General features: G+C 65.5%; 2 protein-coding genes and 1 long non-coding RNA gene across 3 annotated transcripts; all 3 read right to left on the reverse strand.

Annotated features, from left to right (window-relative positions):
- Window positions 1-3,588: 3,588 nt before the first annotated feature.
- Window positions 3,589-4,920, reverse strand: LOC309439159. The gene is made up of 2 exons (XR_014183930.1): window positions 4,534-4,920; window positions 3,589-3,841 (listed from the first exon to the last, which is right to left on the reverse strand). It is a non-coding gene; the product is annotated as an uncharacterized lncRNA (long non-coding RNA).
- A 1,320-nt stretch (window positions 4,921-6,240) lies between these two features.
- On the reverse strand, window positions 6,241-9,047 carry LOC309439059 (extracellular matrix organizing protein FRAS1-like; the record flags this gene model as incomplete). The annotated part of the gene is made up of 5 exons (XM_082051182.1): window positions 8,933-9,047; window positions 8,538-8,704; window positions 8,017-8,222; window positions 7,328-7,474; window positions 6,241-6,765 (listed from the first exon to the last, which is right to left on the reverse strand). Exons 1-5 carry the CDS (start codon window positions 8,950-8,952, stop codon window positions 6,241-6,243), a joined length of 1,065 nt encoding a protein of 354 aa, XP_081907308.1. The 5' UTR covers window positions 8,953-9,047.
- A 9,647-nt stretch (window positions 9,048-18,694) lies between these two features.
- On the reverse strand, window positions 18,695-20,261 carry LOC309439060 (extracellular matrix organizing protein FRAS1-like; the record flags this gene model as incomplete). Its single annotated transcript, XM_082051183.1, has 3 exons — window positions 18,695-19,219; window positions 19,781-19,927; window positions 20,226-20,261. 3 exons carry the CDS (start codon window positions 20,259-20,261, stop codon window positions 18,695-18,697), a joined length of 708 nt encoding a protein of 235 aa, XP_081907309.1.
- Window positions 20,262-20,311: the final 50 nt, after the last annotated feature.

A 20,311-nucleotide genomic window follows, 5' to 3' on the forward strand; every position in this document is an offset into this window, starting at 1 on the left:
CTAATTATTCTTTTGAGTTCAGCATCATCTTACCTTCCCCATGCGTGCACTTACCATCAGACGGGCCAGTAACACCCACGCGTCCCACAGCCCAACAGCAGCGCTCAGCACCAGAGACCCCGTATTCTCTTTGTCCCACAGCCCAACAGCAGCGCTCGGCACCAGAGACCCCGTATTCTCTTTGTCCCACAGCCCAACAGCAGCGCTCAGCACCAGAGACCCCGTATTCTCTTTGTCCCACAGCCAACAGCAGCGCTCAGCACCAGAGACCCCGTATTCTCTTTGTCCCACAGCCAACAGCAGCGCTCAGCACCAGAGACCCCGTATTCTCTTTGTCCCACAGCCCAACAGCAGCGCTCGGCACCAGAGACCCCGTATTCTCTTTGTCCCACAGCCCAACAGCAGCGCTCAGCACCAGAGACCCCGTATTCTCTTTGTCCCACAGCCAACAGCAGCGCTCGGCACCAGAGACCCCGTATTCTCTTTGTCCCACAGCCAACAGCAGCGCTCGGCACCAGAGACCCCGTATTCTCTTTGTCCCACAGCCAACAGCAGCGCTCGGCTCCAGAGACCTGTATTCTCTTTGTCCCACAGCCAACAGCAGCGCTCGGCTCCAGAGACCCCGTATTCTCTTTGTCCCACAGCCCAACAGCAGCGCTCAGCACCAGAGACCCCGTATTCTCTTTGTCCCACAGCCCAACAGCAGCGCTCGGCTCCAGAGACCCCGTATTCTCTTTGTCCCACAGCCCAACAGCAGCGCTCGGCACCAGAGACCCCGTATTCTCTTGCACAGACGCAGCAGCTGCTTTTCCAGATCATCTGGAAGCTGCATGTTCTTGGCAAACCGGTTACGACAGTCCTGCCTCTAACACAGAGGGGTAAATCAGCTCTTATTAGAGTCTACAGGGAAGGGGTGTAAGAAATGTTGTCGTGCTTAAGTCTCACTTAAAACTTGACACTGCTAATACACTGTGGGGTTCTGGGTTTTTTTCCTTCCTGTTCTCATTTATAAAAAGGGAAAAAAAAAAGTGTCAGAAATTCTAAGTAAGCAAAAGGCGCGGGGAACCGAGAGTACACCGCGGGCCGGACGGGTGCGGGTGTCGGCGGCGGGACGGCGGGGCCGGGCCGTGCCCGTGGGGCCGGGCCATCCCCCGTGGGGCCGGGCCATCCCCCGTGGGGCCGGGCCATCCCCCGTGGGGCGGGAGGGCACGAGCGGGCAGGGCCCGGGTGCCGACCCCCGGCCGGGCGCGGCGGCCGCAGCCCGCGCCATGTGCCGCCCGCTCCCCCGCTGCACGGCCGGCCCCGCCGGGACGCGCACGGACCCGGCTCCGTGGGCCCGGCGCCGCCATCGTGCGTGTTCTCTGGTCGGTGCAGGTGCCGGACGCGCCGCCGCGGGACGGTCACCGCCCAGAGCGGGAGCACGAGCCGCCTCAGGCAGAAAACGACGGCGTGTTCCTCGTCAGGGCACAGGGATTCCCCTTCTCCTGCACGGAGGAAGACGTGCTCACCTTCTTTGACAGTAAGGGAGTTAATGTTCCTGTGTAACTGTTCCGTGTGCTGCTATTGAACCTAATAGCTTGCTATAAGTTTACAGAAAAAATATTTAAAAAACCATTAGCTAAAGAAAGATCAGTTGTTAATACTACTGTAAAACTATTCACAATTTATGCGTATAAAACAAATAATTACCTCCTAACTGCTGGAGGATGACTAGAAACTCATCAGGATGGAGTTTCACGTTCAGCTGACCATGCCTTTCCCTTCTTACTCCATGTTTCTGCGCGGATCCAGTTTCAGGTGGCTCCTCGGAACACCGCTATGGTGGCTTTTCCCCGCTGCCCTCCTTTAAACTAACCGAAGGGTCTCGAGAATTCATTAGTTAAAACTGCAGTGCTGCTTTTGGAGCCCCACTAATAGGCTTGTGCAGGACTGATCCTTCCGTACTCTCTGTTTGTGAGGCCCCTCAATTCCCGACTTAGTCTCTGTTTGTGAGCCCCACAATTCACAACTTAGCCTCTGTTTGTGACCCAGATTCATGATTTAGTCTCTTTGTTGTGGGCCCCACAATTCACGACTTAGTCTCTGTGAACCCAGCTCACAACTTAGTCTCTGTTTGTGAGCTCTCCAGTTCCTGACTTAGTCTCTTTTTGGTGAGCCCCTCAATGCACAACTTAATCTCTGAGCCCCAGATTCATGACTTAGTCTCTGTGACCCAAATTAACCCAGCTGGACAGCGGGTGCATTTGGCCAGAGGGAGGGCTCAGGGACAGAGACTAAGTCGTGAATCCGGGTCACAATAGAGACTAAGTCGTGAACTGGGGGGGCTCACAAAAAAGAGACTAAGTCGGGAATCGCAGAGCTCCCGGTTGCAGCCGCAGCCCAAGCTCACCGCCCCCGGGCCGGGGCTGCAGCGCCGCGTCCCGCTCGCTGGTTCCCCCGGAGCGCCCGGTCCGGTACCAGCGTCCGCCTGGAGCGGAGCCGCCGCGGTTCTGCCGGAAGAAGAGGCGGCGCGTGCGCGGGGCGGGCCGGAAATGCAGCGCACCTGGGCGGGGCGGGGCCAGCGCAGGTGCGAGGGGCGGGGCGTCGTGGCGCATGCGCGGGGCGGGGCCACCACAGGTGTGAGGGGCGGGGCCTCGTGGCGCATGCGCGGGGCGGGGCCAGCACAGGTGTGAGGGGCGGGGCGGGCGGGGCCCGGAGCGCGTGCGCGGGGCGGGGCCGAGGGTATTTAAGGCGCTTGGTTCCGTCAGTTCCGGTTTCTCGGTGCGTGCGGGGGCGGCAGCGGCCGGTCCGGGCTCTCCCGGCGGGGCCCAGGTGAGGTGCGGGGAGCTCGGCCCGGGCGCGGCCGCGCCGGGGGTCGGGGCTGGGAGCGCGGGGCCGGGCAGCGGGGAAGGGGCCGCGGCCCCGGGGGCTCTCGGGGCGGAGGCGGGTGGGCAAGGGCAGCCGGTGCCCGGGCGGCTCCGCGGAGCAGCAGCCGCAGCCGCGGGGCTCGGGGCGCCGGGGCGGAATAAAGCCCGGAGGGCCGGAGCCCGGCGCCCCCCGTCCCCGCCCGAGCCGCCCGCGGCCACACGGGGCCGGGCCCGCTCCGCGGGTCCCCCCAGCCAGTTCTCAAGCACCGCCCGACACCGCCGGGGCTCCCGACATCACACACGGGGTTGGGTTCGCTGGGGCTGCGGGCTCCGTGGGTGCTTGTGCAACTGGAGCCCCGGGCGTTTCCCAGCCCTGAGCACGGAGCCTGAGCTGCGTTCCCGGGGCTGGGAAAGGGGCTCCTGGGGCCCAGGCCTGGGCTTTGGGCTCAGGAACAGAGACCCAGTCGCTGTTCCTGGGCTCAGAGCCAGGGGCCGGGTTGGCCCCTTGGGCAGGGGCTGGTGGGCGCTGGGCAGGGGAGGGGGGTGGGCAGCAGTGGGAGGCTGGGGAGGCAGAGGGGGGGCCAGGCAGGGGGACCCCCTCCGGAGGTGGGGGTCCGGACGCCCTGGCCCCCAAACGCTGGGACGCCGGCCTGCACCAGGCCGTTTCAGGTGTTCGACTTAGTTTCTGGCGCGAAAAGTGATTTTCCCCCCTTTTTTATTCAAGGACTGTTCAACCACTGGACTCGTTATTAGATAATTAGTTCATCTTTATTCATGATTAGTTATGACAGGTCATATTCATAAGCAGCTTGTGACAGTGATTGATTTACAATCTGGAACAAGGCCAAGCTCAGTGGAACAAGCACAAGCTGAAATGGGCTGGAAGCACAAGGAGCTGGAGCTGAACTGGAGCTGGAGCTGCACAACAACTGGAACCAGGAGCAGCTGAAGAGGAGCTGGAACCGCAAACAAGCTTGAAGCTGCACAGGCTGGAGCTGAAAGAAACCAGAGAGAGAAACTGGAACCAGAACTCAACTTCATGTGAAACACAAAAGGCACAAACACAAAGTGAATAATAAATGGTGCACACCAAATCAAGTGGGGTACACACCCAACAAAGGAGGCACAAGCACAAACCCAATAAAAAGTGGTCACTGCCAATAAAACAGCTGCACACACCAACTCATATGGGGGCAACAAACCCAACAGGTGCAGAAACCAAAGAGCCACAGCTGAACAAACTGCAACACAACAGGTGCAGAAACCCAAAACACAATGGGTGCACAATCCAGCAACAAAGAGGCACAAACCAAAAAACCAAAGGTGCAGACCCCAAAGCACAGCCCCCCTAAGAACAAACCGCGTGCAGAACCCCCCAAACGGGGACACAACCCGGCCCCCCAGGCCGAGCTGGAGCAGAAACCCCCGCGGCCAAACCCCCCGGCCCCCCAGCCCAGCGGGGCCAGCGGCTCCGGCCGGACCCCCCAGCGCCCGCTGCCGCCTCCCCGAACACCCCCCGGCCCGGCCCGGCCCCGGCTCAGAACCGCGGGGCCCCCCCTGCACCCCCAGCAGCCTCCAGCCCCGGGGGAGCCCTGCCGGGGGACGGGACCCCCCTCCCCGGCCCGCAGCAGGACGGGGGGCGAAGCCCCGAGCACAGACCCGCTCCCCGAGCCCCCGGGACACTCACCGGGCACGTCCTCGCCGCCTCGGGGCCGTCCGGGCTCCTCGCCCGGCGCCGGGATGAGCCTCTGCTCCCGCCGCAGCGCTGGGGACCGGGACCAAAGGGGCTCCGGCCCGAGCCCGGCTCCGCGCAGGGCCCAGAGCCGCCCCGCGGCCCCGCCGAGTGGAAGGCAGCTCCCCCGGCAGCAGCTGCCCCGGGCCCGGCAGAGCCCCCGCCGGGCAGAGCCCGCACCGGGACCCGCTCCCGCCGGCCCCGCTCCCGCCTCTGCGCGTGCGCCCGCCGGAGCGGCGCCCCCTGCCGGCCCGGGGAGCTTTTGAAGCCTCGGGGGCCGCCGCGTCACGTCCCCGCGGGCTCAGCTGCGCTCGCGGGGCGCGGCCGTGCGCGGCTTGGCCCCGCCCCTCTAGGCCCCGCCCCTCTAGGCCCCGCCCCCTCATCCCCGCCCCTCTCTCCCGCACAGTGGCGCCGCCTGGCGGACACAGCGCGGCACTGCTAGCGAAGCGTTACCCGGTGGTCATTGGGCGGCACCGCAGCTCCCCCCCGGTACTGGTGACACCTTCCCGTGTCGCTTTCCCCTGGCGGGGGGGAGAACCCGGGTCCCCGCATCGGGGTGGGGCGGAGGGGGGGGGCAAGGTATCCGGGAATAGTCGCTGGTGTGGGATGGGTGGGCTGGGGGAGCTCAGGGCACGGCTCGGCCTGACCCCCCCGCCCCGGGCTGCTGACAAGAGGGACCCGTAAGGACCACGGCGACATGCGGACACTTTCCACCACCCCCTATCGAAGCCATTGTAGGTTTTAACCCTTCCCGCCGCTGCCTCTGTCCGGGACCTGCCCGCAGGCACCTGGAGCTCCTGCGGAGAGAGGGGACGAGTTCAGCCTCAGCAGCCGCCCCCCAACCGGGGGTGTCCCCTCCCCCAGGCTCAGCCGCCCCCCGGCCCCACGCACCTTCGCGCCCCGTCCGTGTCCAGCACGTCCTCGCTGCGGGCTCGGCTGCGCTGACCTGAAACCAACGAGGCACCAACACCAACCAGACACACAGGGGAACGCACCGAACAAACGCGGCACCAGCACCGACCCAATGAAAACCGGTCACCGCGTCCCCGCTGCGGGCTCAGCTGCGCTCGGGGCGCGGCCGAGCGGGTTGGCCACGCCCCCTCTGATCTCGGCAACGCCCCCTCTTCTCTCGGTGCCGCCCCCTCTCACTCGGTCCCGCCCCCCCCGCAGCCCGGGATGGCGCCGCCTGGCGGACACCGCGCGGCCCTGCAGAGCGCAGCGCCATCTCGTGTCCGTTCGGCGGCACCGCAGCCGGGGCAGGGACAGCGGGGCCGGGACTGGCACACGGGGGAGTCACACGGGAACGACCCCCGGGCAGCCCCGCTTCGTGCTCCCGCTTCACTCTCCCCCTCGTGGGACAACTCCTGTCGCTGCCGCCCCCGCCCCAAAACGAACCTCCCAGCCCCAGCCCCAGGGCTGCACTTGGCCTTTCTGGACGGTTCTGCCGCATTTTCTGCGGCAAACGCCGCGTCTCGGGTGCTAAACGAGGGTTTCCCGGGGCTGCTGAGAGCTCCCAAAGCCCTGGGGCCGCTGCTGGAGCCGCTCTGCCCTCCCCCAGACCATAGAAACAACAGCACAACTTTTCTTACCTTTTTATAAAGTCTTTTATTTTTTTCACAATTTATAAAAGGCGTTTCTCACCAACCCACAGCAGGTGCTGCGTTAAACCTCTGTCCCATCGTGCAGATCGTTCTGCGCTTTGACTGCCCCGTTCGGCCGCTGCCCCTTCCCGCCCCTCCCCGCGCAGCCGCCCCCGGGGTCCCCCCGCACGGTCCCGGTCCCGTGTCTCACGGTGCAGAACCGGCCGCCCTCCCGCTCGGGGCTCGGGGGCCGCTGCTCTCGCTTCCTCCGCAGCCCCCGGCGCTTCCCGCCCAGGACGCAAACCCCGGCCAGCAGCAGCAGCAGCAGCAGCAGCGCCGCGGCCAACGCGCCGCCCAGGGACGCGCCGGCGGGGGACGCGGAGGCCGCGGCGGCGGCTTCTTCCCTCTGCAGCGTCAGCGGCTTCATGTTGGTGCCGTTCCTGACCTGGTCGCCGTCGTTGTCGTAGATCAAGGGGTCGTCCAGCGCCGCGTCCCGGCGGCCGCGTGTCCAGCGGCGGGTGAGCGATCGCTGCACGCGGGGCCCCGCGATGCTCTCCGGGCCGATCACGTAGATGACCTGAAGGTACCACTGGTGTCCGGCTTCCACCTGCACAGACACAAGCGGGCAGCAAATTCTAACGGGGCCTTGGGAGAAAGCGGGTTTGCTGGGGCGAGGTGGAGCTGGTGACTCCTTCATCCCCTTTACTGGCTCCTGCAAACACCAACAGAGCAGCTCGGGGTGGGTTTGGGAGCCCCCGCAATCGTGGTCATCACCAAGTGAGGTGTTCAGCCTTCTCATCTGTCTTTGGAAACTGCACTAATCAATTCAGGAACGTTAATAAAGTGGTGCTAAGGAGCTCCTTTCCCGACTGCTTTCAAAGAACAAACCACCTTCATCACCAGAATAAACTCCTCACCTCTGTTTCCCGTGCTAGAGTTTGTTTGGTACCTGGCTCCGCTGTTAATTTACGGTGCAACAGACACAGGCCACTGGGGGACAAATACGGCCCGTCTGGGGAAATCGGGATATAAAATCCTGCCAGAGCCTCCCCAGCGCGGATTCGGTGTCTCTGGGCAGCGTGGGGCCCGGCGCCCGCCATTCACCGATGAACCCGGGGCGTCCCGGGCAGAGACGGGAGTTCTGGGGCCCGAAACCCCTGGGCACAGACCTTGTAGAGAGCGTCCACCCTGAGCGTGAAGCCGTCGACTCCGGGCGCGCTGCTGACGGAGCGGAACTCGGCCAGGTCGGAAGCGAAGTGGGCGTCGAAAGGCACGTCGTGGAAATACCGATCGGTCGCCTCGGGCTGCGTTCGGTCCTGGCACCAGAGAGCGGCGGGACGAGGGGCTTGTGACCCGCACGATCTCACGCTGGTTCAGCGCTGAGTGTGTCAGGCCGGAGAACTGACCATAGAGACGGGTGTGACCAGCCCGCTCGGCTGTGCTAACGCCAAACCGACCGACACCGGGAACGGCACCTCGTTCTGGGGGGGTAACGGGGCTGCGGCGGGGACGCGGGCTGATGGTGGTTTATACAGGGAGGGAGAACTCCTGCGTAACCGGTAAATAAATGTCCCTTTACGGGCGGCCAGCCCTGTCCGTTCCCAGCCACGGCACCAGCAGATCGAGGGCGATTGCGCAGGCTCGGTCCATCCCTGGTTCCCCTCTCCCTGCGCTGCTGTTCTCAGGGTCCCTGTGCTCCGCGCCCCGTGTCCTGCCTGGCGATGCTCTCCCGGGCTGGCAGGAACGCCATTCAGCTCCAGGGCTGCTGGGGCAGCCAGAGCCCCAGAGACCAGGCCTGTGCGGCCCCGAGCGCATGCAACGCTCCACACGCTGGTTCTGTGGGCGGCGGAACACTTACCAAGAGCAGAAATCGGTGCTTCAGCTGCTTGTTGGGCTGGATGCAGCCGTACTGGGGCCCCTCGTTACAGACGGTGCCGGTCGGGTCGAAGAAAGGCACGTGCCCGTCCTTGCCCGTGCACAGATAGACCTTTTCCAGCTGCAGCTTGTAGGCGGCGTTCAGGTTCTGTTCGGGGCTCCAGAGCACGCGGCCGTACAGGATTTGCCCTGAGGAGGGCGGGAGAAACACGGTCGGGTTAAATTCTCCAGAAAACAACAGAAAAGAAAGAACAAGAGGAGCCTCGTGAGAGCCAAATGCCCCGAGCCACGCGCGGTTCTGGTTCTGCAGGGCTGGGTTGCGTGTGCAGGTGACAGAACGCCGTGCAGAGCACGTTCCTGTCCCTGCTCACGCTATTCCAGGGCTGCAAAAGAGGCAAAGCCCAGGCTGGGTTCACCCCTCTCTCTCGCAGGCGTGGAAGTTGGGGAGACGGAAACATCAGGTACGAGGGGAACAGGTAACACAGAACAATACGGAACTCCCACCCTTTGAAAAAGCCCCTTTGTAATCCATTTCTGCCAGGGACATTTCGGATTGGGTGGGATCCATCAGAAACACCTTCTCGTTGTTGCAGAGCTGGAACTCCGTGTTCAGGGAGTAGACGACAGGAACCGGGCGGTTCGTCTGCTGGAAGGCGATCGGGATCAAGAACCTGACACGGGCACAAAAAGAGGCAAAGGGAGAGGTCGGGGCTGCCCGCGCCCCGAGTGCCCGCGCTGCTTCCCCTCCGCTCCCTCAGCTTCAGCGCCGCTGGTCCAGCGCCCGTGGGCCGTGGCGCTCAGCCCCCGCCCCTTCCCGCTGCCGTCACCGCCGGCACACGGGACCACGAACCCCCCGGGCGGGCTGGGACCGTCCTGCCGGGGTGCTGACGAGTCCTTACCGCTCGGGAGCGTGGGCCATGCAGGGCAGGGGCTTGTCGCCGGGCTCTGCCCAGGCCTGCGTGGGCTGCACGGTGCAGGGGATCAAGAATCACAGAACCACAGAATCCCAGAATGTCAGGGGTTGGAGGGACCTGGAAAGCTCATCCAGTGCAATCCCCCCATGGAGCAGGAACACCCAGCTGAGGTTACACAGGAAGGTGTCCAGGCGGGTTGGAATGTCTGCACAGAAGGAGACTCCACAACCCCCCTGGGCAGCCTGGGCCAGGCTCTGCCACCCTCACCCCAACAAGTTTCTCATCAAATTTAAGTGGAACCTCCTGTGTTCCAGTTTGCACCCATTGCCCCTTGTCCTGTCACTGGTTGTCACCAGAAGAGCCTGGCTCCATCCTCCTGACACTCCCCCTTTCCATCTTGATCCCCAGCAATGAGTCCCCCCTCAGTCTCCTCTTGTCCAGCTCCAGAGCCCCAGCTCCCTCAGCCTTTCCTCACACAGGAGATGCTCCACTCCCTGCAGCATCTTGGTGGCTGCGCTGGACTCTCTCCAGCAGTTCCCTGTCCTGCTGGAACCGAGGGGCCACAACTGGACACAATATTCCAGGTGTGGTCTCCCCAGGGCAGAGCAGAGGGGCAGGAGAACCTCTCTGACCTACTGACCACCCCCTTCTAACCCACCCCAGGTACCATTGGCTTCCTGGCCACAAGGCCCAGTGCTGGCTCATGGTCACCCTGCTGTCCCCAGGACCCCCAGGTCCCTTTCCCCTACGCTGCTCTCTAATAGGTCATTCCCCAACTTACACTGGAACCTGGGGTTGTTTCTGCCCAGATTCAAGACTCTACACTTGCCCTTGTTCTATTTCATCACATTTTTCCCTGCCCAGCTCTCCAGCCTGTCCAGGTCTCTGATGGCAGCACAGCTTCCAGTGTCACCACTGCTCCCAGCTCGGTGTCACCAGCAAACTTGCTGACAGTCACTCTGTTCCCTCGTCCAAATCATTGATGAATATATTGAACAGTCCCGGCCCCAGCACTGCCCCCTGAGGCCCTGCACTGGATCCAGGATCAACTGGACTCTGCCCATTGACCACGACTCTCTGGCTTCTTCCCTTCAGCCAGTTCGCAGTCACCTCACCACCCGCTCACCCAGACCGCTCTCCCTCAGGGAGGGACAAGTCGTTCCACCAGTTTCCCAGGGATGGAGGTGAGGCTGACCGGTCCAGAGTCACCCGGGTCCTCCTTCCTGCCCTTTTTGAAGACTGCAGTGACATTTGCTTTCCTCCAGTGCTCAGGCACCTCTCCCGTTTCCCAAGACTTGGCAAAGATGATGGAGAGCGGTCCAGCAATGGCCTCAGCCGGCTCCCTCAGCACCCGCGGGTGCATCCCGTCCGGACCCACGGATTGATGGTGTCCAGATTGCCCGACTGCTCCCTGACCCCGTCCTCACCAGCCCAGGCAGGCTCTCCACTGTCCTGCCTTCCTCTGGGCTCAGCGGTGCGGGATCCTCAGCACAGCCCCGGCAGGGCAGACAGAGACACAGAACATCCCGTAACTCTGCCTTCTCTGTACCTTCTGTCACCAGGGCACCCACCCGTTCCTCAGTGGGCCTGCATTGCCTCTGCTGTTAGTTTGATCTGCCACCCATTTGAAAAAGCTCTTCCTGGTGTCCTTGACCCCTCTCGCCAGCTGTAATTCTAAGGAGGCCTCAGCTTTCCCAGTTGCCTCCCTCCACCCTCTGACAACAGCCTGATATTCTCCCTAAGTGCCCAGCCCCTCCTTCCATGATCTGTAAACTCTTCTCTTCCACCTGAGCTTACCCAGCAGCTCCTGTTTAGCCACGCAGGTCTCCTGGCTCCCTTCCTTGGCTTCTTACGTGTCGGGATGCTCTGATCCTGTGCCGGTACAAACAGTCCCTGAACAATGACCAACTATCTTGGGCCCCTTTACCTCCAAGCAGCCCCTCCCATGGGATTTCCCCAGCAATTGCCTGAAAAGGCCAAAGTTTACCCCGCTGAAATGCAGGGTTGCAATTCTGCTTCTGTCCTGCTCCTGCCACACGAGATCCTGAACTCCACCATCTCATGGGCGCTGCAGCCAAGGCAGCCCCAACCCTCACCGCTTCACCCAGCCCGTCCTTGTTAGTGCGGATGAGGTGCAGCAGGCGCCTCTTCCAGCAGAGATGGTGTGCTCGCCGGAGCAGTCCTTCCTGGGACAGACGGGAGGCACCGCGGGCACCAGCGGCACCCCGAGCCGGCACCGTGGGATGCGTTTGCCCGACACCCACCGTCTGCCAACAGGGGTGAGCGGGCAAGACCGAATTCACAGCAGGACCCGACCCTCCCAGGAACGTCCGTCCGCTCCAGCAGATGCGGGACGGACAAACGTGACCCGCGGGGTTAATTTGAGCCGCTGTGCGAGCAGCAGGACTGAAGGAAGAAACAGACACGGGCAGAACTCAGAGAAAGGAATTCCTTCTAAAAGTGAACCAAACTTTCTTAACACACCGACCTCCGCCAAGCACAGCGCTACTGATTAAGGTGTGGACGCAAAATCCCGCTTTTAACTTGCTGACGGCAAAACGACCTTGAACACATCAGCACCGCTGGTGTCCACCTGCCCCGGCTTAACTAGAAAAGCGCATTTACAACGCAACGAAGGGTTTTTTTCTCTGAGTCTGTAACGCGGGCCGGTTCCCGAGCAGCCACACAACTGCTGTGCCCGCGGCTGCTCCAGGGCCACAGGGATGCTCTGGGTTCGGTTAATTACACGCACATAATCGCTTCCGAAGCTGAACCCGCCGGCCTCACCCGTTGCAGGAGCCGGTCGCTCTCCAGAGCTGGGAGGGCGAGTCGAAGGTCTGAGCGCTCCACAGCAGCTGCAGGTCGAACTGGATCCTGCCAGGTGCTCCGGGGTCAGGAAAGCCGAGCTGGCGTGGGGCAGGCTGTGGTGCTCCAGCACAAACAGCCCTGGGGCAGGACACGGGGGGACGGCTCAGGCAGCGCAGGGGGACTCCTCCCGGGAACAGCGACCCGTCCCGGCGCCGGTGATCCGGGAATGAGGGGGACGGATGGGGGACCCGGGCTGCGGCAGAGCCGGGAGCTGACGGACCGTCGGCTGTGCCGGGGAACGTGAGGAGGGACAGCGGGGACGGCCGGGGGGCTCTGCCCGCTCCGGCTTCGTGTTGTCCTGAGCGCGGGAGCGGGGCGACACCGGGACCCCCCGGAGCGGAGCGGGGGACAGCGGGACTCCCGCGGGGCACAGCGGGGCAGGGCCGCCCCGGAGCCAGCGGGGAGGGACGCCCGGCCAGCCCTGCCCGCGGGGACTCGCTCCCTTCTCGGGGAGACACACAAGCCCGCGGGGGCCGGAGCGCCGGGCTCGGGGGTCGGTCGGTGCCCCCCCCGCCGCCGGGGTTTGCCGGTGCTGGGCGGGCGGGCACCGGGACCGCGCGGACAACGGGCCGGACCCCTCTGGCCACGCCCCCGCGCCCCCAGCTCCGCCCCAGCGGAGCCTCCTCCCCCGGGCGGGGCGGGGCCCAGGGCGCCTGCGCGGGGCGGGGCCGAGGAGTTTAGTCCCCTGGCGGCCGCCGTCCTTGTGTTATTGTGGGTGTGGCTTCGGGTCGGGTGGGTTCGGGTCTCGGGAGCAGCGGCCCGGGGGGCAGCGGCGGCCCCGCGGGCGGGGGGACCGGCCCGGCCGTTCGGCGGGAGCTCGGAGCGGCGGAGGGGCCGAGTCCGCCCGCCCCAGGTGAGAGGCCCGACCGGCCCGGGGAGCGGCAGCAGCGGGGGCTCTCGGGGCGGAGGCGGGTGGGCAAGGGCAGCCGGTGCCCGGGCGGCTCCGCGGAGCAGCAGCCGCGGGGCTCGGGGCGCCGGGGGGAATAAAGCCCGGAGGGCCGGAGCCCGGCGCCCCCCGTCCCCGCCCGAGCCGCCCGCGGCCACACGGGGCCGGGCCCGCTCCGCGGGTCCCCCCAGCCAGTTCTCAAGCACCGCCCGACACCGCCGGGGCTCCCGGCCCCGACAGCACACGCGGGGTTGGGGCTGTTGGGCGCTTCGGGGGCTCAGCAGCTGGGCTGTGAGATGGAGAAGGAGCTGCGGGGGCTGCCGAGGGACAGGAGCTCCCTGGGGGTGCAGGGGCAGAGCCGAGGGCTGGGGCAGCCCAAAGCCGGGCTCCCCGGGCCGGGCCGGGGGCTCAGAGCCCCAGTCCCCCGTTTCCAGGGCCGGAGAGCGGCTGGGGCTGCTGGGGGCTCAGCCCGGCTGGGAAGCAGAGCCCGAGGCGGGTGGGTTGGGGCTCAGCGCCCGGGGGGAGGCTGAGCTGTGCCCCGGCACCTCCAGCGAAGGGAGAGCCCGTCCTGCCCGGGGGAGGAACAGAGACAAGTCCTGCAGTTGGGGCTGGACAGCGGGTGCATTGGGACAGAGGGAGGGCTCAGGGACAGGGACTGGGATGTGAATCGGGGGGCTCACAAAAAAGAGACTAAGTCGGGAATTGGGGGGCTCACAAAAAAGAGACTAACTCGTGAATTGTGGGGCTCACAAACAGACTAAGTCATGAATGTGGGGCTCAGAGATTAAGTTGTGCATTGAGGGGCTCACCAAACAGAGACTAAGTCAGGAACTGGAGAGCTCACAAACAGAGACTAAGTTATGAACTGGGTTCACAGAGACTAAGTCGTGAATTGTGGGGCCCCCAACAAAGAGACTAAATAATGAATCTGGGTCACAAACAGAGGCTAAGTTGTGAATTGTGGGGCTCACAAACCAGAGACTAAGTCCTGCAGTGGGGGGCTCACAAACAGAGACTAAGTCGGGAATTGAGGGGGCTCACAAACAGAGACTAAGTCAGGAATTGAGGGGGCTCACAAACAGAGACTAAGTCGGGAATTGAGGGGGCTCACAAACAGAGACTAAGTCGGGAATTGAGGGGGCTCACAAACAGGCTAAGTCATAATTTGGGTCACAGAGACTAAGTCATGAATCTGGGGCTCAGAGATTAAGTTGTGCATTGCGACGCGCACCAAAAAGAGACTAAGTCAGGAACTGGAGAGCTCAGAAACAAAGTTGTGAACTGGGTTCACAGAGACTAAGTCAGGAATTGAGGGGGCTCACAAACAGAGTCTAAGTCGTGGATCTGGGTCCCAGGGCTGTGTATTGTGGTGTTGATGAAAAAAGAGACTAAGTCGTGGCTCTGGGTCCCAGAGGCTGATTCAGTGTTGGTGACTGACAACCAGGCTCATTTGGCCTGTGAGGGGCTGGACACCAAGTGCTGTGTGTGGAAGGGCTGGAACCCGTGTCACTGGGGCAGTTCTGGCTGGAGGAGGAGACTCAGTCCCTGTTGCTGTGGTTGCAATGAGGCTCATGCGGCCGCTGATGGGTCAGACACCGAGTCCTGTGTTTCGGGTGCTTGAAACGCGGCTCCTTTGGCCGGTTTTGTTGGGGGCTCAGCCCGGAGCCCCCCGGGTGTGTCCGGGGCGGGCGCAGCCCCCTCGGGGCGGGGCCCGAAGGGCTGTGAGAGCCGAGACGTCCCCTCCCTTCCCCTCCCCTCCCCGGTCGGTGTTCGGGAGCCCCGTTGGGCCCCGTTGGCCCCGAGCTGTGCGGCGGGTCCGGGCAGCCGGTGCCGGGGCAGCCCCAGGGCCGCCGGTGGCTCCAGCCTTCCCGGGGTGTCCCCGGCAGCCCGGCCCGGCAGCAGCCGCGGGGGAACGCGGGACTTGAGCTCCGCAGCTCCGGCAGCTCCCGGCTCGGTTCCGGCGCTGCTGCTCCTGCTCCTGCCCGCCGGGCCGGGGCCGGGGAGGCCGGACTCGGGGCTCCGGGAGCTCGGGGGAGCGGAACCCTCCGGCCCCGGCCGCGCGGGGAGCGGCGGACACCAAGTCCCGGGCCGGCAGCAGCCCCTGCAGGGCCGCAGCCCCGGTCCCCGCGAGCCCCGTCCCCGGTTGCAGCCGCAGCCCAAGCTCACCGCCCCCGGGCCGGGGCTGCAGCGCCGCGTCCCGCTCGCTGGTTCCCCCGGAGCGCCCGGTCCGGTACCAGCGTCCGCCTGGAGCGGAGCCGCCGCGGTTCTGCCGGAAGAAGAGGCGGCGCGTGCGCGGGGCGGGCCGGAAATGCAGCGCACCTGGGCGGGGCGGGGCCAGCGCAGGTGCGAGGGGCGGGGCGTCGTGGCGCATGCGCGGGGCGGGGCCAGCACAGGTGTGAGGAGCGGGGCGTCGTGGCGCATGCGCGGGGCGGGGCCAGCACAGGTGTGAGGGGCGGGCGGGGCCCGGGGCGCGTGCGCGGGGCGGGGCCGAGGGTATTTAAGGCGCTTGGTTCCGTCCGTTCCGGTTTCTCGGTGCGTGCGGGGGCGGCAGCGGCCGGTCCGGGCTCTCCCGGCGGGGCCCAGGTGAGGTGCGGGGAGCTCGGCCCGGGCGCGGCCGCGCCGGGGGTCGGGGCTGGGAGCGCGGGGCCGGGCAGCGGGGAAGGGGCCGCGGCCCCGGGGGCTCTCGGGGCGGAGGCGGGTGGGCAAGGGCAGCCGGTGCCCGGGCGGCTCCGCGGAGCAGCAGCCGCAGCCGCGGGGCTCGGGGCGCCGGGGCGGAATAAAGCCCGGAGGGCCGGAGCCCGGCGCCCCCCGTCCCTGCCCGAGCCGCCCGCGGCCACACGGGGCCGGGCCCGCTCCGCGGGTCCCCCCAGCCAGTTCTCAAGCACCGCCCGACACCGCCGGGGCTCCCGACATCACACACGGGGTTGGGTTCGCTGGGGCTGCGGGCTCCGTGGGTGCTTGTGCAACTGGAGCCCCGGGCGTTTCCCAGCCCTGAGCACGGAGCCTGAGCTGCGTTCTCGGGGCTGGGAAAGGGGCTCCTGGGGCCCAGGCCTGGGCTTTGGGCTCAGGAACAGAGACCCAGTCGCTGTTCCTGGGCTCAGAGCCAGGGGCCGGGTTGGCCCCTTGGGCAGGGGCTGGTGGGCGCTGGGCAGGGGAGAGGGGTGGGCAGCAGGGGGAGGCTGGGGAGGCAGAGGGGGGGCCAGGCAGGGGGACCCCCTCCGGAGGGGGGGGTCCGGACGCCCTGGCCCCGAAACGCTGGGACGCTGGCCTGCACCAGGCCGTTTCAGGTGTTCGACTTAGTTTCTGGCGCGAAAAGTGATTTTCCCCCCTTTTTTATTCAAGGACTGTTCAACCACTGGACTCGTTATTAGATAATTAGTTCATCTTTATTCATGATTAGTTATGACAGGTCATATTCATAAGCAGCTTGTGACAGTGATTGATTTACGATCTGGAACAAGGCCAAGCTCAGTGGAACAAGCACAAGCTGAAATGGGCTGGAAGCACAAGGAGCTGGAGCTGAACTGGAGCTGGAGCTGCACAACAACTGGAACCAGGAGCAGCAGAAGAGGAGCTGGAACCGCAAACAAGCTTGAAGCTGCACAGGCTGGAGCTGAAAGAGACCAGAGAGAGAAACTGGAACCAGAACTCAACTTCACGTGAAACACAAAAGGCACAAACACAAAGTGAATAATAAATGGTGCACACCAAATCAAGTGGGGTACACACCCAACAAAGGAGGCACAAGCACAAACCCAATAAAAAGTGGTCACTGCCAATAAAACAGCTGCACACACCAACTAATATGGGGGCAACAAACCCAACAGGTGCAGAAACCAAAGAGCCACAGCTGAACAAACTGCAACACAACAGGTGCAGAAACCCAAAACACAATGGGTGCACAATCCAGCAACAAAGAGGCACAACCCAAAAAACCAGAGGTGCAGACCCCAAAGCACAGCCCCCCTAAGAACAAACCGCGTGCAGAACCCCCCAAACGGGGACACGACCCGGCCCCCCAGGCCGAGCTGGAGCAGAAACCCCCGCGGCCAAACCCCCCGGCCCCCCCAGCCCAGCGGGGCCAGCGGCTCCGGCCGGACCCCCCAGCGCCCGCTGCCGCCTCCCCGAACACCCCCCGGCCCGGCCCGGCCCCGGCTCAGAACCGCGGGGCCCCCCCTGCACCCCCAGCAGCCTCCAGCCCCGGGGGAGCCCTGCCGGGGGACGGGACCCCCCTCCCCGGCCCGCAGCAGGACGGGGGGCGAAGCCCCGAGCACAGACCCGCTCCCCGAGCCCCCGGGACACTCACCGGGCACGTCCTCGCCGCCTCGGGGCCGTCCGGGCTCCTCGCCCGGCGCCGGGATGAGCCTCTGCTCCCGCCGCAGCGCTGGGGACCGGGACCAAAGGGGCTCCGGCCCGAGCCCGGCTCCGCGCAGGGCCCAGAGCCGCCCCGCGGCCCCGCCGAGTGGAAGGCAGCTCCCCCGGCAGCAGCTGCCCCGGGCCCGGCAGAGCCCCCGCCGGGCAGAGCCCGCACCGGGACCCGCTCCCGCCGGCCTCGCTCCCGCCTCTGCGCGTGCGCCCGCCGGAGCGGCGCCCCCTGCCGGCCCGGGGAGCCTTTGAAGCCTCGGGGGCCGCCGCGTCACGTCCCCGCGGGCTCAGCTGCGCTCGCGGGGCGCGTCCGTGCGCGGCTTGGCCCCGCCCCTCTCGGTCCCGCCCCGCTCGGCCCCGCCCCCTCATCCCCGCCCCTCTCTCCCGCACAGTGGCGCCGCCTGGCGGACACAGCGCGGCACTGCAGAGCGCAGGGGGCGGCACAGCAGCCCCCGGTACCGGTGACACCTTCCCGTGTCCCGTTCACCTGGCGGGGGGGAGAACCCGGGTCCCCGCATCGGGGTGGGGGGGAGGGGGGGGGCAAGGTGTCCGGGAATAGTCGCTGGTGTGGGATGGATGGGCTGGGGGAGCTCAGGGCACGGCTCGGCCTGACCCCCCCGCCCCGGGCTGCTGACAAGAGGGACCCGTAAGGACCACGGCGACATGCGGACACTTTCCACCACCCCTTATCGAAGCCATTGTAGGTTTTAACCCTTCCCGCCGCTGCCTCTGTCCGGGACCTGCCCGCAGGCACCTGGAGCTCCTGCGGAGAGAGGGGACGAGTTCAGCCTCAGCAGCCGCCCCCCAACCGGGGGTGTCCCCTCCCCCAGGCTCAGCCGCCCCCCGGCCCCACGCACCTTCGCGCCCCGTCCGTGTCCAGCACGTCCTCGCTGCGGGCTCGGCTGCGCTGACGTGAAACCAACGAGGCACCAACACCAACCAGACACACAGGGGAACGCACCGAACAAACGCGGCACCAGCACCGACCCAATGAAAACCGGTCACCGCGTCCCCGCTGCGGGCTCAGCTGCGCTCGGGGCGCGGCCGAGCGGGTTGGCCACGCCCCCTCTGATCTCGGCAACGCCCCCTCTTCTCTCGGTGCCGCCCCCTCTCACTCGGTCCCGCCCCCCCCGCAGCCCGGGATGGCGCCGCCTGGCGGACACCGCGCGGCCCTGCAGAGCGCAGCGCCATCTCGTGTCCGTTCGGCGGCACCGCAGCCGGGGCAGGGACAGCGGGGCCGGGACTGGCACACGGGGGAGTCACACGGGAACGACCCCCGGGCAGCCCCGCTTCGTGCTCCCGCTTCACTCTCCCCCTCGTGGGACAACTCCTGTCGCTGCCGCCCCCGCCCCAAAACGAACCTCCCAGCCCCAGCCCCAGGGCTGCACTTGGCCTTTCTGGACGGTTCTGCCGCATTTTCTGCGGCAAACGCCGCGTCTCGGGTGCTAAACGAGGGTTTCCCGGGGCTGCTGAGAGCTCCCAAAGCCCTGGGGCCGCTGCTGGAGCCGCTCTGCCCTCCCCCAGACCATAGAAACAACAGCACAACTTTTCTTACCTTTTTATAAAGTCTTTTATTTTTTTCACAATTTATAAAAGGCGTTTCTCACCAACCCACAGCAGGTGCTGCGTTAAACCTCTGTCCCATCGTGCAGATCGTTCTGCGCTTTGACTGCCCCGTTCGGCCGCTGCCCCTTCCCGCCCCTCCCCGCGCAGCCGCCCCCGGGGTCCCCCCGCACGGTCCCGGTCCCGTGTCTCACGGTGCAGAACCGGCCGCCCTCCCGCTCGGGGCTCGGGGGCCGCTGCTCTCGCTTCCTCCGCAGCCCCCGGCGCTTCCCGCCCAGGACGCAAACCCCGGCCAGCAGCAGCAGCAGCAGCAGCAGCGCCGCGGCCAACGCGCCGCCCAGGGACGCGCCGGCGGGGGACGCGGAGGCCGCGGCGGCGGCTTCTTCCCTCTGCAGCGTCAGCGGCTTCATGTTGGTGCCGTTCCTGACCTGGTTGCCGTCGTTGTCGTAGATCAAGGGGTCGTCCAGCGCCGCGTCCCGGCGGCCGCGTGTCCAGCGGCGGGTGAGCGATCGCTGCACGCGGGGCCCCGCGATGCTCTCCGGGCCGATCACGTAGATGACCTGAAGGTACCACTGGTGTCCGGCTTCCACCTGCACAGACACAAGCGGGCAGCAAATTCTAACGGGGCCTTGGGAGACAGCGGGTTTGCTGGGGCGAGGTGGAGCTGGTGACTCCTTCATCCCCTTTACTGGCTCCTGCAAACACCAACAGAGCAGCTCGGGGTGGGTTTGGGAGCCCCCGCAATCGTGGTCATCACCAAGTGAGGTGTTCAGCCTTCTCATCTGTCTTTGGCAACTGCACTAATCAATTCAGGAACGTTAATAAAGTGGTGCTAAGGAGCTCCTTTCCCGACTGCTTTCAAAGAACAAACCACCTTCATCACCAGAATAAACTCCTCACCTCTGTTTCCCGTGCTAGAGTTTGTTTGGTACCGGCTCCGCTGTTAATTTACGGTGCAACAGACACAGGCCACTGGGGGACAAATACGGCCCGTCTGGGGAAATCGGGATATAAAATCCTGCCAGAGCCTCCCCAGCGCGGATTCGGTGTCTCTGGGCAGCGTGGGGCCCGGCACCCGCCATTCACCGATGAACCCGGGGCGTCCCGGGCAGAGACGGGAGTTTTGGGGCCCGAAACCCCTGGGCACAGACCTTGTAGAGAGCGTCCACCCTGAGCGTGAAGCCGTCGACTCCGGGCGCGCTGCTGACGGAGCGGAACTCGGCCAGGTCGGAAGCGAAGTGGGCGTCGAAAGGCACGTCGTGGAAATACCGATCGGTCGCCTCGGGCTGCGTTCGGCCCTGGCACCAGAGAGCGGCGGGACGAGGGGCTTGTGACCCGCACGATCTCACGCTGGTTCAGCGCTGAGTGTGTCAGGCCGGAGAACTGACCATAGAGACGGGTGTGACCAGCCCGCTCGGCTGTGCTAACGCCAAACCGATCGACACCGGGAACGGCACCTCGTTCTGGGGGGGTAACGGGGCTGCGGCGGGGACGCGGGCTGATGGTGGTTTATACAGGGAGGGAGAACTCCTGCGTAACCGGTAAATAAATGTCCCTTTATGGGCTGCCAGCCCTGTCCGTTCCCAGCCACGGCACCAGCAGATCGAGGGCGACTGCGCAGGCTCGGTCCATCCCCGGTTCCCCTCTCCCTGCGCTGCTGTTCTCAGGGTCCCTGTGCTCCG

This window comes from Streptopelia decaocto (genome assembly GCF_964273445.1).
Source record: "Streptopelia decaocto genome assembly, chromosome: 4".
NCBI classification, from domain to species: domain Eukaryota; kingdom Metazoa; phylum Chordata; class Aves; order Columbiformes; family Columbidae; genus Streptopelia; species Streptopelia decaocto.